This window comes from Salmo trutta, chromosome 4 (genome assembly GCF_901001165.1).
Source record: "Salmo trutta chromosome 4, fSalTru1.1, whole genome shotgun sequence".
Taxonomy (NCBI): domain Eukaryota; kingdom Metazoa; phylum Chordata; class Actinopteri; order Salmoniformes; family Salmonidae; genus Salmo; species Salmo trutta.
The window spans coordinates 55924378-55938292 of NC_042960.1; the positions used below are offsets into that span (position 1 = coordinate 55924378).

Consider the following 13915-nt stretch of genomic DNA (forward strand, 5'->3'; position numbering starts at 1 on the left):
TACTGCTACTGCTGTAGGGTGGCTACTGCTGTAGGGTGGCTACTGCTACTGCTGTAGGGTGGCTACTGCTACTGCTGTAGGGTGGCTACTGCTGTAGGGTGGCTACTGCTGCTGCTGTAGGGTGGCTACTGCTGCTGCTGTAGGGTGGCTACTGCTGCTGCTGTAGGGTGGCTACTGCTGCTGCTGTAGGGTGGCTACTGCTACTGCTGTAGGGTGGCTACTGCTACTACTATAGGGTGGCTACTGCTACTGCTGTAGGGTGGCTACTGCTACTGCTATAGGGTGGCTACTGCTACTGCTATAGGGTGGCTACTGCTACTGCTATAGGGCGGCTACTGCTACTGCAATAGGGTGGCTACTGCTGTGGAGTGGCTACTGCTACTGCTGTAGGGTGGCTACTGCTTCTGCTATAGGGTGGCTACTGCTACTGCTATAGGTTGGCTACTGCTGTAGAGTGGCTACTGCTACTGCTGTAGGGTGGCTACTGCTACTACTATAGGGTGGCTACTGCTGTAGAGTGGCTACTGCTACTGCTGTAGAGTGGCTACTGCTACTGCTGTAGGTTGGCTACTGCTACTGCTATAGGGTGGCTACTGCTGCTGCTATAGGGTGGCTACTGCTACTGCTATAGGGTGGCTACTGCTACTGCTGTAGAGGGCTACTGCTGTAGGGTGGCTACTGCTGCTGCTGTAGGGTGGCTACTGCTATAGGGTGGCTACTGCTATAGGGTGGCTACTGCTGTAGGGTGGCTACTGCTGTAGGGTGGCTACTGCTGTAGGGTGGCTACTGCTGCTGCTGTAGTGTGGCTACTGCTATAGGGTGGCTACTGCTACTGCTGTAGGGTGGCAATTGCTGTAGGGTGTCTGCTGCTACTGCTGTATGGTGGCAACTGCTGTAGGGTGGCTACTTCCTCTGCTGTAGGGTGGCTACTGCTACTGTACTGCTGTAGGGTGGCTACTGCTGTAGGTTGGCTACTGCTACTGTACTGCTGTAGGGTGGCTACTGCTACTGCTGTAGGGTGGCTACTGCTACTGTACTGCTGTAGGGTGGCTACTGCTGTAGGTTGGCTACTGCTACTGTACTGCTGTAGGGTGGCTACTGCCTCTGCTGTACTACTGTAGGTAGGCTACTGCTACTGCTGTAGGGTGGCTACTGCTACTGTACTGATGTAGGGTGGCTACTGTTACTGCTGTAGGGTGGCTACTGCTACTCCTGTAGGGCGGCTACTGCTGTAGGATGGGCTCAGAGTTATTGTGGCTAGGTGTGTGTGTGGCAGGCTCAAGTTTAAAAGCACTGAGCCCGTGGAAGTGATCTATGATACAGTACGTGATTGTTTTGGTTAAGGACCATCCTGCTGCAAGGGCACAGATCCAAGCAGGTAGTGTGTGTGTATGAGTGTGTATAAGTACATAGCCTAAGTGTATTGTGTGTGTGTGTGTGTGTGTGTGTTTGGGGGGGGGGGGGTTGGTTAATGTCACATGCACAGTACAGTGAAATGCCTTATTTATTAGCTGCAGACCCAACAATGCAGTAATCAATATCAATGGAGTACTAAAATGTTTAATGTAGAACAAAAACACACAACAAATAGAAATAAGAAGAACACGAGAAGTAAGTAAGCTATATGTGTCTCTGTGTTTGTAAGTGCGCATGTGTTACTGCAGTAATCTCAATGCTAAGTGTCTATGTTGTCCTTCGCGGAACGCTATGCTGTTTTAGACACTGGAGAAAAGGAAAAGGGGGATACCTAGTCAGTTGTACAACTGAATGCATTCAACTGAAATGTGTCTTCCGCATTTAACCCAACCCCTTTTAATCAGAGGTGTGCAGGGGGCCTGCCTTAATCCACATCCATGTCTTCTAGCCTTGTGTTGCTCTAGATCAGTTATTCCCAAAGTTTTTATAGTCATGTAACCCTTCAAACATTCAACCTCCTCTGCGTACCCCCTCTAGCACCAGGGTCAGCTCACTCTCAAATGTTGTTTTTTGACATCATTGTAAGCCTGCCACACACACTATACGATACATTTATTAAACATAAGAATGAGTGTGAGTTTTTGTCACAACCCGGCTCGTGGGAAGTGACAAAGAGCTCTTATAGGACCAGGGCACAAATAATAATAATCAATAATTTGGCTCTTTATTTAACCATCTTACATATAAAACCGTATTTGTTCATCGAAAATTGTGAATAACTCACCACATGTTAATGAGAACGGTGTGCTTGAAAGGATGCACATAACTCTGCAATGTTGGGTTGTATTGGAGAGAGTCTCAGTCTTAATTCATTTTCCACACACAGTCTGAATCCACTCTCACATACACTACCGTTTAAAAGTTTGAGGTCACTTAGAAATGAAATAGTACCTGCAAAACACCAGTCTCAAAGTCAACAGTTGAGATGTACACAGACACACTGAAGTGGGCTGGCTACTGCTGTAGGGTGGCTACTGCTGTGGGGTGGCTACTGCTACTGCTGTGGGGTGGCTACTGCTACTGCTGTGGGGTGGCTACTGCTACTGCTGTAGGGTGGCTACTGCTACTGCTGTGGGGTGGCTACTGCTTCTGCTGTAGGGTGGCTACTGCTACTGCTGTAGGGTGGCTTCTGCTGTAGGGTGGCTACTGCTACTGCTGTAGGGTGGCTACTGCTACTGCTGTAGGGTGGCTACTGCTACTGCTGTAGGGTGGCTACTGCTACTGCTGTAGGGTGGCTACTGCTACTGCTGTAGGGTGGCTACTGCTACTGCTGTGGGGTGGCTACTGCTACTGCTGTGGGGTGGCTACTGCTACTGCTGTGGGGTGGCTACTGCTACTGCTGTGGGGTGGCTACTGCTGTAGGGTTGCTACTGCTGCTGCTGTAGGGTGGCTGCTGCTGCTGCTGTAGGGTGGCTACTGCTACTGCTATAGGGTGGCTACTGCTACTGCTATAGGGTGGCTACTGCTGTAGGGTGGCTGCTACTGCTGTAGGGTTGCTACTGCTGCTGCTGTAGGGTGGCTACTGCTGTAAGGTGGCTACTGCTACTGCTGTAGGGTGGCTACTGCTACTGCTGTGGGGTGGCTACTGCTACTGCTGTAGGGTTGCTACTGCTGCTGCTGTAAGGTGGCTACTGCTACTGCTGTAGGGTGGCTACTGCTACTGCTGTGGGGTGGCTACTGCTACTGCTGTGGGGTGGCTGCTACTGCTGTAGGGTGGCTGCTGCTGCTGTAGGGTGGCTACTGCTACTGCTGTAGGGTGGCTACTGCTACTGCTGTAGGGTGGGGTGGCTACTGCTGCTGCTGTAGGGTGGGGTGGCTACTGCTACTGCTGTGGGGTGGCTCTGCTACTGCTGTAGGGTGGCTACTGCTATAGGGTGGCTACTGCCGCTGCTGTAGGGTGGCTACTGCCGCTGCTGTAGGGTGGCTGCTGCCGCTGCTGTAGGGTGGCTACTAGAGGTCGACCGATTAATCTGAATGGGCAATTAATAAGGGCCGATTTCAAGTTTTCATGATTGTTTTGGTTAAGGACCATCCTGCTGCAAGGGCACAGATCCAAGCATGGAGTGTGTGTGTATGAGTGTGTATAAGTACATAGCCTAAGTGTATTGTGTGTGTGTGTGTGTGTGTGTGTGTGTGTGGGGTGGGGGTTGGTTAATGTCACATGGACAGTACAGTGAAATGCCTTATTTACTAGCTGCAGACCCAACAATACTTTTTATTTTATTACATTTTTTATTTAACTAGTCAAGTCAGTTAAGAACAAATTCTTATTTACAATGACGGCCTACCAAAAGGCAAAAGGCCTCCTGCGGGGATGGGGGCTGGGATAAAACAATAAAATAAAAAAATAGGACACATCACCAGAGAGAGACACCACAATACTACATAAATAGAGACCTAAGACATAGCATGGCAGCAACACATGACAACACAGCATGGTAGTAACACAACATGACAACAACATGGCAGCAGCACAAAACATGGTACAAACATTATTTGGCACAGAAAAAAGTACAAAGGGCAAGAAGATAGAGATGACAACACATGATTGAGTCTTTGAATGAAGAGATGGAGATACAACTGTCCAGTTTGAGTGTTATTTAACGTTATGTAATCTAAATGAATACACGCTGTTGTTTCTGGGGGGTTCCTCATTGATGTTATGGAACTAGCTCATTCCTCAACATCACACCGCATAGCTAAACATTGAACATACAGAGAACACTGAATTAAAGTGGCTGGAACAGACTTTTCACAGGGGGAAGAGAAGTCACACACTGTCTTATTGATAAGATACTAAGCCCTTAAAAATACAGCAGACATGTATATTTTCTCTTCCTCATGGGCCTAGTTCCATTTACAATCCTTTCAGATCTGAGAACACCAAAGGCTAGGGAAAAGGGTTGGGGATGGGCTACGAGATGGAATCAGGTCTTAAAGAGAAATGGCATCCAGCTAAGCATATCGGCTGCAGTGATGATTCTAGTGTAATTGTGTGTTAGTATGTTGTAAGTGGAAGGGTCGTTCCTACCCTTACCAATTCAGGTTCTAACAGTATCTCTCTCTCTCTCTCTGTCAGGCCTGAGACCCAGCAAAAAGCCCCGGTGTCTGCCCCCACTCCCCCGCCTCCCCCTCCAGCCCCCCCTGAGCCGACCGTCCCCCCAGAGCCAGAGGAGGAGATCTTAGGCTCTGACGATGAGGAGCAGGAGGACCCCGCAGACTACTGCAAAGGTGGGGGGACTTGATACACACTCACAAACCCCCGCACGTAGGCACACACACACGTGTAGAACTTCCATAGCTTATACGTGCATACACAAGTATCCAGTTCTGTCTTCTTAACTCTTATCTCCTCCCCCTTTCTCTCTTTACCTCTCTACCTCTACACTCTTTCTTTCTCCCGTCTTTCTCACACACATGCCGCATACACCCCTCTCCCTAGACACACTCACTGAAGGCGTCAGCATGCTTCAGTTCGGCTAGCGCCTAGCCGAGTGGGCTTGCATACTCCCTCAAAAGTCCTTCGCTTGAAAAACTAGAAAAAAGTGGCAATAGTACTATTTGTCCATTTTGAGACGCTGTAGCCAGTATACGCTCACCTCAAAATAGTCCAAATGTATCTAAAATAACGAAAGAAATGTTATTCATTTTGACGTTTTTGCCAAGGATATCTTAGTCACACAATTTTACATCTAACAAAATGTTTGGTGCAGTATTTCTCCAAGAAAAAATGTGCATGAAAACCAGTCGTCTCTCGTTGAATGACAACAAAGACTTTATTGAAGAATCCCTACTGTTGACCAAACAAAAAGGGCTCCAAACTATGGCCTGCCTCTAGAAAAAATGTTGTGTGCCTCAACACCAAGTCTAAAAAGAACTAAAACATCACAAAATGTCATCATAATACTGTTTCGGCTGGGAAGCATGCGGACGCTTTCACACAATACACTTAAACCCATATCTTCATCTCCTTTCTCTCTCTCTCTACCTCTTACTCTGTCTCTTATATCATCCCTGCTGGCTCCTAATGTAATTTGCAGCAGTGTGACTCTAGCCAGAAGCTCTATATGCTTGGCACCAGCACCAAGGCTCAAGGTTGTTGTCTGTGCCAAGAGGGAGTGGTCTTTCTGCTGAGGAGCCTGATATCCTGATAGCTGTGAGGACCTTCTCTCACTCACTCACTCACTCACTCACTCACTCACTCACTCACTCTCTTTCTTAATCCTCTCTCACGCCCTCCCGCCTACTGATAGCATAGATTCAGTAGCCTGGCTCGAAGTATCAGTATCTTGATTATCTAGGTTTTTCGAACAGTATATCCCTCTGTTCTCTCCCTCTGTTCTCTCTCTCTCTCTGTTCTCTCTCTCTCTCTGTTCTCTCTCTCTCTGTTCTCTCTCTCTCTGTTCTCTCTCTCTCTGTTTTCTCGCTCTCTGTTCTCGCTCTCTGTTCTCGCTCTCTGTTCTCGCTCTCTGTTCTCGCTCTCTGTTCTCGCTCTCTGTTCTCGCTCTCTGTTCTCGCTCTCTGTTCTCGCTCTCTGTTCTCTCTCTGTTCTCTCTCTCTCTCTCTCTGTTCTCTCTTCTCTCTCTGTTCTCTCTTCTCTCTCTGTTCTCTCTTCTCTCTCTGTTCTCTCTTCTCTCTCTGTTCTCTCTCTCTCTGTTCTCTCTCTCTGTTCTCGCTCTCTGTTCTCGCTCTCTGTTCTCGCTCTCTGTTCTCGCTCTCTGTTCTCGCTCTCTGTTCTCGCTCTCTGTTCTCGCTCTCTGTTCTCGCTCTCTGTTCTCTCTCTCTGTTCTCTCTCTCTCTGTTCTCTCTCTCTGTTTTCTCTCTCTCTGTTCTCTCCCTCTGTTCTCTCTCTCTCTGTTCTCTCTCTCTGTTCTCTCCCTCTGTTCTCTCTCTCTCTGTTCTCTCTCTCTGTTCTCTCTCTCTCTTGTCTCTCTCTCCCTCTCTTCTCTCTCTGTTCTCTTTCTCTTGTCTCTCTCTCTCCCTCTGTTCTCTCTCTCTCTCTCGTCTCTCTCTCTTGTCTCTCTCTCTCTCTCTCTCTCTCTCTCTCTCTCTCTCTCTCTCTCTCTCTCTCTCTCTCTCTCTCTCTCTCTCAGGTGGATACCATCCGGTGAAGATAGGGGACTTGTTCAATGGGAGGTACCATGTGATCCGCAAGCTGGGCTGGGGTCACTTCTCCACCGTATGGCTGTGCTGGGACATCCAGTGAGTCTCTCTCTCACACACACACACACACCTGTCAACGGGAGTCAGACGGGTCACCACGATGACCAACTCATCACCATGACAACGGCTGCAACAAAACCACTCCTACACCGTGACACAGTAGACAGTAGCAGCTGCAGTGTAATGAGACACAGTGCCAAAGTGTTAACCACACTGATGGATAACAGTCTCAGTGACAGAATATCACTGTTCACTAGGTTACATCGCACAGCTCGCCCATATACTCAATTAGCCCCAATGAAATCAATTACACAATCATACACTGTACGCTGTTCCTCACTCACATGGACATTGTCCTTGGATATGAAACCATTACCAGTAAACATCTTCCCCAGAACTGTGTTTTTCCCTAATCAGTGTTGCATGGCTAGCTCTGCTGTAGTCCATCATGTTGTGATATGGATCTCTCTGTGTGTTATGTGTTTCTTGTTTCAGGGTGAAAAACTTTGTGGCGATGAAGGTGGTGAAGAGTGCTCAGCATTACACAGAAACAGCCCTGGATGAGATCAAACTGCTCAGATGTGTGAGTAGCGTGTGTGTGTGTGTGTGTGTGTGTGTGTGTGTGTGTGTGTGTGTGTGTGTGTGTGTGTGTGTGTGTGTGTGTGTGTGTGCTTCGTTTCCCCATGCCTCGCACACCTCTCTCACACCCTCCGTCCTGATCTCTCTATTTTTGTCGTTCATCTCCAGGTGAGAGAGAGTGACCCCTCTGACCAAAACAAAGAAATGGTGGTTCAGCTGATAGACGACTTCAAGATCTCTGGAATCAACGGAATACGTATCCTTGTCTACAGAGGGTGTGTGTGTATACTTATATGCTCTTTATATCTGCGTATGTATCTCAGTGATGAAGCTGTGGTCCTCCTTGACCAGCTGTCCCAGATGTGTGTATGGTGTTTGAGGTTCTGGGACACCACCTTCTAAAGTGGATCATCAAGTCCAACTACCAGGGCCTTCCTCTTCCCTGTGTTAAGAGTATTATCAAACAGGTATGCCACACACGCTAGTGCTGAGCGGTTAACCAAAAGGTTTTTTAAACAACTCATTGACCGACATCGGTTCAATTATTTGAATTCCATTTTGTTCTGTTTTTTTTATTCTGGGAGCTCAGTGCACAGTTTTTCTAGATAATTCAGATCCAGCCTGAACTGTGCAATGTAGTAGGGATTTGTAGTTTCCAACAGGCCAATATTCTACATAGTTTAGTGCAGAAAACGTGGTAATTAACTACAATGACCATAATCCACTGCGCACTTACTTGTCTGGTCTGTGTGGGGCAGACATGGAAGGGAGAGAAGGGACAGTAGAACACGCGAGAGGGATAGAGAACAGTTGCTTCGCGAGGTATCTCTACCTGAAAGTAAATTATCATAGTGATTGATTTTTGGTATTCAGCAGTCATAAAAGTATGCCTTGTTTACTTTGAAGAACTTCTAAAATAGGGGTTTTGTTCGGACAGCATAGGCAACATCTCTAGAGATGAGATGATGAATTGGAATGAAATAATACATTTATCAAATAAACTAATATACACAACATACATATTTTATTAAAGTAATGTGAATAAATGATGGTTAATAAGTGATAACCAGTAATGGGAAGTCACTACCATCATAGGACTTGTATTCATTGTTTTTTTGTTGTCACAGTATTCACATAATGCATAGTGCCTTTTAATGTTTAAAAAAAAAATCATATTAATCAAAACCGTGACTATTTTGTAAATAATCTAACCGAAACCGAACAGACCTTAAAAAGCACTAACACACACTCATGCATTCATGCACAAATGGGCACAAACTCACGCACGCAAGCACACACTCACACATCCTCATTTACTTGACTCAGACACATTCACATACACACATCACTTTCACTTCCATAAACACTCTTTATTCGCACCAACAATGAGAGGAAGATAAGTGATATTGCCAGCCAGAGGCACTACTGCAGGCCAGTCCAGTTCAGTACAATACATGTTGTTGACTTCACAAGGCCTTCACAGGCCCCTTCCCCCTGAAGACCAGAGCAGAGCAGCATGTGAATTAAAGTTATCTGTTCATCTCTGCTGCCTCCCACTTGAAAAGCCCACTGAAGATGAATAGAAACTGCTCTCAACTTCAATACAAAAGCCCCTGAAATCAAACACTGGCAAACACACACACACCAAACAAAACAACAACAGCAGCCTTGTCCCCGATGGAGGATGACTAAGATCAAAGGAATGGCTCATTTAGCGTTGTGAGAGCATCAGTGGTGTTTCATCTGTGATGTGTGCGTGTGTGTTTGCTTGCACGTGTGTCTGTGTTTGTGTGTGTGCGCATTTGTGCACGCTTGTGTTCCTGTGTTCATGTAGGTTCTGCAGGGCTTGGACTACCTCCACAGCAAGTGTAAGATCATCCACACGGACATCAAGCCAGAGAACATCCTGATGTGTGTGGACGATGCGTTTGTCCGCCGCATGGCCGTGGAAGCCACAGAGTGGCAGAAGGCTGGGGCGCCCCCGCCCTCTGGATCTGCAGGTAGGGTACAGACCTCCTCACCCACTAACTCACTGTCTGTAGAAGGAAATAGCAGGGTTAAAATAATCATTATCACCCAAGAATCACAGTTTTTCCTAAGCCATCTGACAAAATTTGAAGGTGAACTATCCCTCTAAGCGTTATCCAAATAGTTAGTTATTGTAGCCTTGTCTTCATTTCAAACTGAAGTGTTTTGGGAGTTCAACAGTGACTTGTGAATAAAGCCTGTCAGATATATTTAAAAGGAGTACTTAGGACTGTTTTACCCTAAACCTGTGTAGAGAGATCTTTCGCTGCTTGACTTGAGGTTCAGTCTTAGTTGAATCGGTACAGTGAGCTCTTTGTACAGGAGGCATGAGAGTAATATTCATCATGAACCGTTTGATTCTTATGACCAATTACTTACTCAAAGACAAGGTCTAATGCTAGTATAGGGAAGTCTCTGTTTCACTGTTTTTAACCACTATCCTACTAGCAGTAGATTCATCTATCGGCGGTTCTGATAACTGGAGTGTCCTGCTGTGGATCAGTACAGCGGTCACACCATTAAGGAATCTGTGAATCAATCAGATTAATCAATCAGTTGGGCAATCTCTTAGTTTGTTGCTTCAGCTTGCCTGCCTGAGCCAACCAATCAATTTGGTGAGAGCGCTCTCCTAGTTTGATTTGATAGGCACAGAGATTGCTTGAGAGCTTGTGGCTCCACTAAAAGCTAGCTGTTTGTGAGAGTGATCACGGAAACGTGCCTTTAGCAAGTGGAGAGAGGAGGAAAGGGTGGAAGCAGAGTTTTTAAGCATTCTTATCTGGCCAGCGCGCACTTCCCTATTGTCTTGGCCTATGTTCCTTCAACTTCTCCCTGAAACTTTACTACTTGTTTGTCCTGTCACGTGTGTGCCCTGGCAGTCAGGGGTCAAGTAGTCTCGACATCACACGGATGTAGTCAAGGCTAGGGGTCTTGACCCCCTCATGAACTCCTCATGAACCCTTCCATGAGCTGTCTGTCAATCACATTCAGCTCAACCAACAGGAACCCTCTGTAATTAACGGTAATTTCCATGACTTTTCCTCAGAAATCAGTATTGTTCCAGACATCTTCATACTGCTCACACACCTATGAGTCAGGCTGGAATGATGATGACTTCTATGTATGTGGGCATTGCGTAAAACATGGAGAAAAGGGTTGATTTCTATGAATCTAGGAAAAGGGAATAAAGCTGTCTGAAATTACTTTGATTAAATCCTCCATTCAACTCACAGTTCATCCAAAGATTCTGTATGAAGTCTGTAAGAGGGTATAAATAATTGAATGGGGTGTTATCTTATTCAGAGGTATATATTATTATTATTACAGGACTTGTGGGGATGATATGTTTGAAGGTGAACTTTCTCCTGACTCTGACTCTGTTTCATCCCAACAGTCAGCACAGCACCACAAGCCAAACCGGTGAGTACCACAATGTTCTGTATAAATCTCAGGGCAGAATATACAATGTTTTCTATCTCATTCTAGTCACTCAGCCCATGAGTCGTTGTAAGTCAGTGACTTTAATAGACTCTTCCTCATCCTCTCTCCTCCTCCTCTCTCCTTTTCTCTAGGTAGGGAAGATCTCTAAGAACAAGAAGAAGAAGCTGAAGAAAAAACAGAAGCGTCAGACCGAGCTGTTGGAGATACGCATGCGGGAGATCGAGGCCCTGGAGAGGGAGGCTGAGAAACAGAGGGCCACAGAGGGCCCCGATGGTGAGGGGGACACGCACTCCCCAAAACACACACCCCGCAACGCGGCACTGGGGCCCGCCGTCGCACTGGGCGAGAGTGATGACGAAGACGATGACGATGAAGAGGATGGAGACGAGGAGGAGGAAGGAGAGACGGAGAGGGAGAGGCCAACCAGGCTAACCAATCACACCTGTGAGTTGACATGATTTGATTGTCAATCAGTGTGGTGGTGATGGTTTTATATTCATTCACTCAATGTGTTGGTTATTCACTCATTCCAGTGTGTGTGTGTGTGTGTGTGTGTGTGTGTGTGTGTGTGTGTGTGTGTGTGTGTGTGTGTGTGTGTGTGTGTGTGTGTGTGTGTGTGTGTCAGAGCTGTGTGGATAGAGTGCTGTACCAAGCTGAGAGTGAATAGAATTGAATGGAGAACTGGAGGAGGATGGGCCAGCCTCCAACCTCTCCACCCACACCAGGCCGACACTCTAAAAAGTGCCGGGTTAAAAACAACAACATTTAGGTTATTTGGTAACCCAGTGGTGGGTAAATATTGGACAGAACACATGCTAGGTTATTTTTACCCAGCCAGTTGGGTTGTTGAATTACCCAAACATGGCTTCATTTAATCATCAATTGGGTTTTTGTTGACTTTCATGTTGGGTTAACACCTGGGTCTTTTTTAATGTTATTCATAGGTTATTTTCAAGAGGTTTGGCCTATTAGGGCCGTGGCTTTCAAATAATAATTTTTGGCCACCCGTGAGAGTAAATTGAATTCCTGTTCATCATGTTAAGTTTGTATACTACAAAATAACATTTTCCTTTAATATTTGTGCACATTACATATTTCGAGATAAAATTGATAACATATTATTTACATATTGCAGCAAAGTTGTGGAACTCATACACTTCTGTAAGCGTCATTGAATCTACAAAAATGTCAATGTTCAACCTTAACATGTGATAACAATACAACAGAACAGATTAACCGGAATTACATTTACTCTTGCAGGTGACCAGCAATAACTACCGGAAAGCATGCCCCTATTAAGCCACGGCTCCAGTCTTCTGATCTGACCCGCTGGGTCATAACTCAATAACCCAGAATAAACCCAGCATCAACAACACAACCTTGCTCTTCATTTTTTTGTAAATAACTAAGTGACTGTAACCCAGTAGTTGGGTCATCCAAACAACCCTGAATTGTTTTAGAGTGTACTGCGTGGGAGAAATGCAAGGCGGATTCATAAACAGCTACAGTCTAACCCAAGCTCTCGCTTTCCTCCCACCCTCTCTCTCTGCCTCTCTCCCTTCTCTCTTTTTCACTCCTCCACTCTTTCTCTCCCCCTGTCTTTCAGGTGCAGCCACACCTCAGGAACAGTCAGAGGTGCCCCCCACCCCAGAGGCAGCAGCAGAGCCAGAGGGGGAGCCCACCCCCAGCCCTACCCCAAAGACAGAGACACAGAACCCCACACCCACCACCACTACACCTGGGGATGGCAACGGAGCTACCACGAACCCAGAGGGAGAGGGTGAGGAGGGGGAGAAAGAGGAGGTTAAGGAAGAGAATGACAATGAGGAGGAGGAGGAGGAGGAAGATGGGGAAGATGAGGATGAAGAAAACTTGGTTCCAGCTCTTGCCGAAAAAGATGAGAAAGAGGAACCAAGAACAGAGGAGGAGGTGAAGGGTGAGGAGACCAAGGAGCAGGAAAAGGACAAAGAGGAAGAGGAGGAGGACGACGATGATGACGACGACGATGATGACGACGATGATGACGACGATGATGAAGACGACGATGCTGATGAAACAGAAACGGGCGCTGACGACCTCACCAACTCCATCTCCACCACCATGGGACACAACAACAACACCCCCAAAACCAATGGCCATGTCCTCCTAGGGGGTGAGGAGAGGGACAGGGAGAGATTTCCCAGAGCCAACCCCCCAGCTCCTACATCCTCCCCCATCCCCCTGCACTGCCCTCTGGTAGAGTCAGAGATTAGCTGCACGGACAGGGATCAAAGCTCTCTCAGCTCCTCCTACGAGCTCTTCAATGGCGAGGTGGTCACGCCAGGCCTGACCAACGGGGCGCAGCGCCACAGGGGCACGGCGCCACGCTTCCCCGACCTGCCTCTGGACTCTGACCCGGGTAGCCCCGTCACAGTGGGCGAAGCTGGTCAATCGGGGTCCGGGACCTCCCCTCACAGCCCCACTGCAGACCGCAGTCGTACTGTGTCGTCCTCAAGCACTGGAGACACGCCTAAAGGTGAGCTATTTCTCCTTTCTCTCTATTTTGCTCTCTCTTTCACTCTTTCACCCACATGCATGGACACAGATGTGCATATACAGCTAAAATGGCGCCGGAGAAGAAGGCCTTCTCGTGTGGGGGAGGTGGTAGGGAAGTGTGTCCCCAACCGATTGTGTTTTTTGTTAGTTTGTTTGCGTTGTTTGTAACTTGTACATTTCTAATTTTTTATTTTATTTTGTACATATATTGCCGCTACCATCTCTTATGACCGAAAATAACTTCTGGACATCAGAACCTGACGAGTCTGACGCGAACGATTTACTGCTTTCTCGAGAACAGGCCCAGATCCCCGTGATTTGCGTGAAGAGAAGACGGAGAAAAAGGGGCCAGAGGGCGGGCTGCCTTCTGAGAATTCGTAGGTGATCAAATAAACCCCCACTTCCTTCCATTCTGCTAGCAAACATGCAATCTTTGGAGAATAAAATCGATGACGCAATAAATGAAACTACCAAAAGGACATTCAAAACTGTAATATCTTATGCTTCACGGAGTCGTGGCTGAACGACGACACTATCAACATACAGCTGGCTGGTTATACGCTGCACAGGCAGGATAGAACAGCGGTGTCTGGTAAGACAAGGGGCGTCAGACTATGTATTTTTGTAAACAACAGCTGGTGCACGATATCTAAGGAAGTCTCAAGCTATTGCTCGCCTGTGGTAGAGTATCTCATGA

At 47.0% G+C, this 13915-nt stretch overlaps 1 protein-coding gene across 4 annotated transcripts in view; it reads left to right on the plus strand.

The window, feature by feature from the left end:
- The window catches only part of LOC115192657 (SRSF protein kinase 2), a 129505-nt gene that overhangs the window by 105620 nt on the left and 9970 nt on the right, over positions 1 to 13915 (plus strand). For all 4 annotated transcript variants that reach the window (XM_029751412.1, XM_029751411.1, XM_029751413.1 and 1 more), the window contains 9 exons: positions 4556 to 4707; positions 6570 to 6678; positions 7135 to 7222; positions 7387 to 7474; positions 7579 to 7685; positions 9053 to 9218; positions 10637 to 10662; positions 10815 to 11127; positions 12290 to 13198. In XM_029751412.1, coding sequence (XP_029607272.1) covers positions 4556 to 4707; positions 6570 to 6678; positions 7135 to 7222; positions 7387 to 7474; positions 7579 to 7685; positions 9053 to 9218; positions 10637 to 10662; positions 10815 to 11127; positions 12290 to 13198 — 1958 coding nt within the window. The remainder of the gene's footprint in view (positions 1 to 4555; positions 4708 to 6569; positions 6679 to 7134; positions 7223 to 7386; positions 7475 to 7578; positions 7686 to 9052; positions 9219 to 10636; positions 10663 to 10814; positions 11128 to 12289; positions 13199 to 13915) is intronic.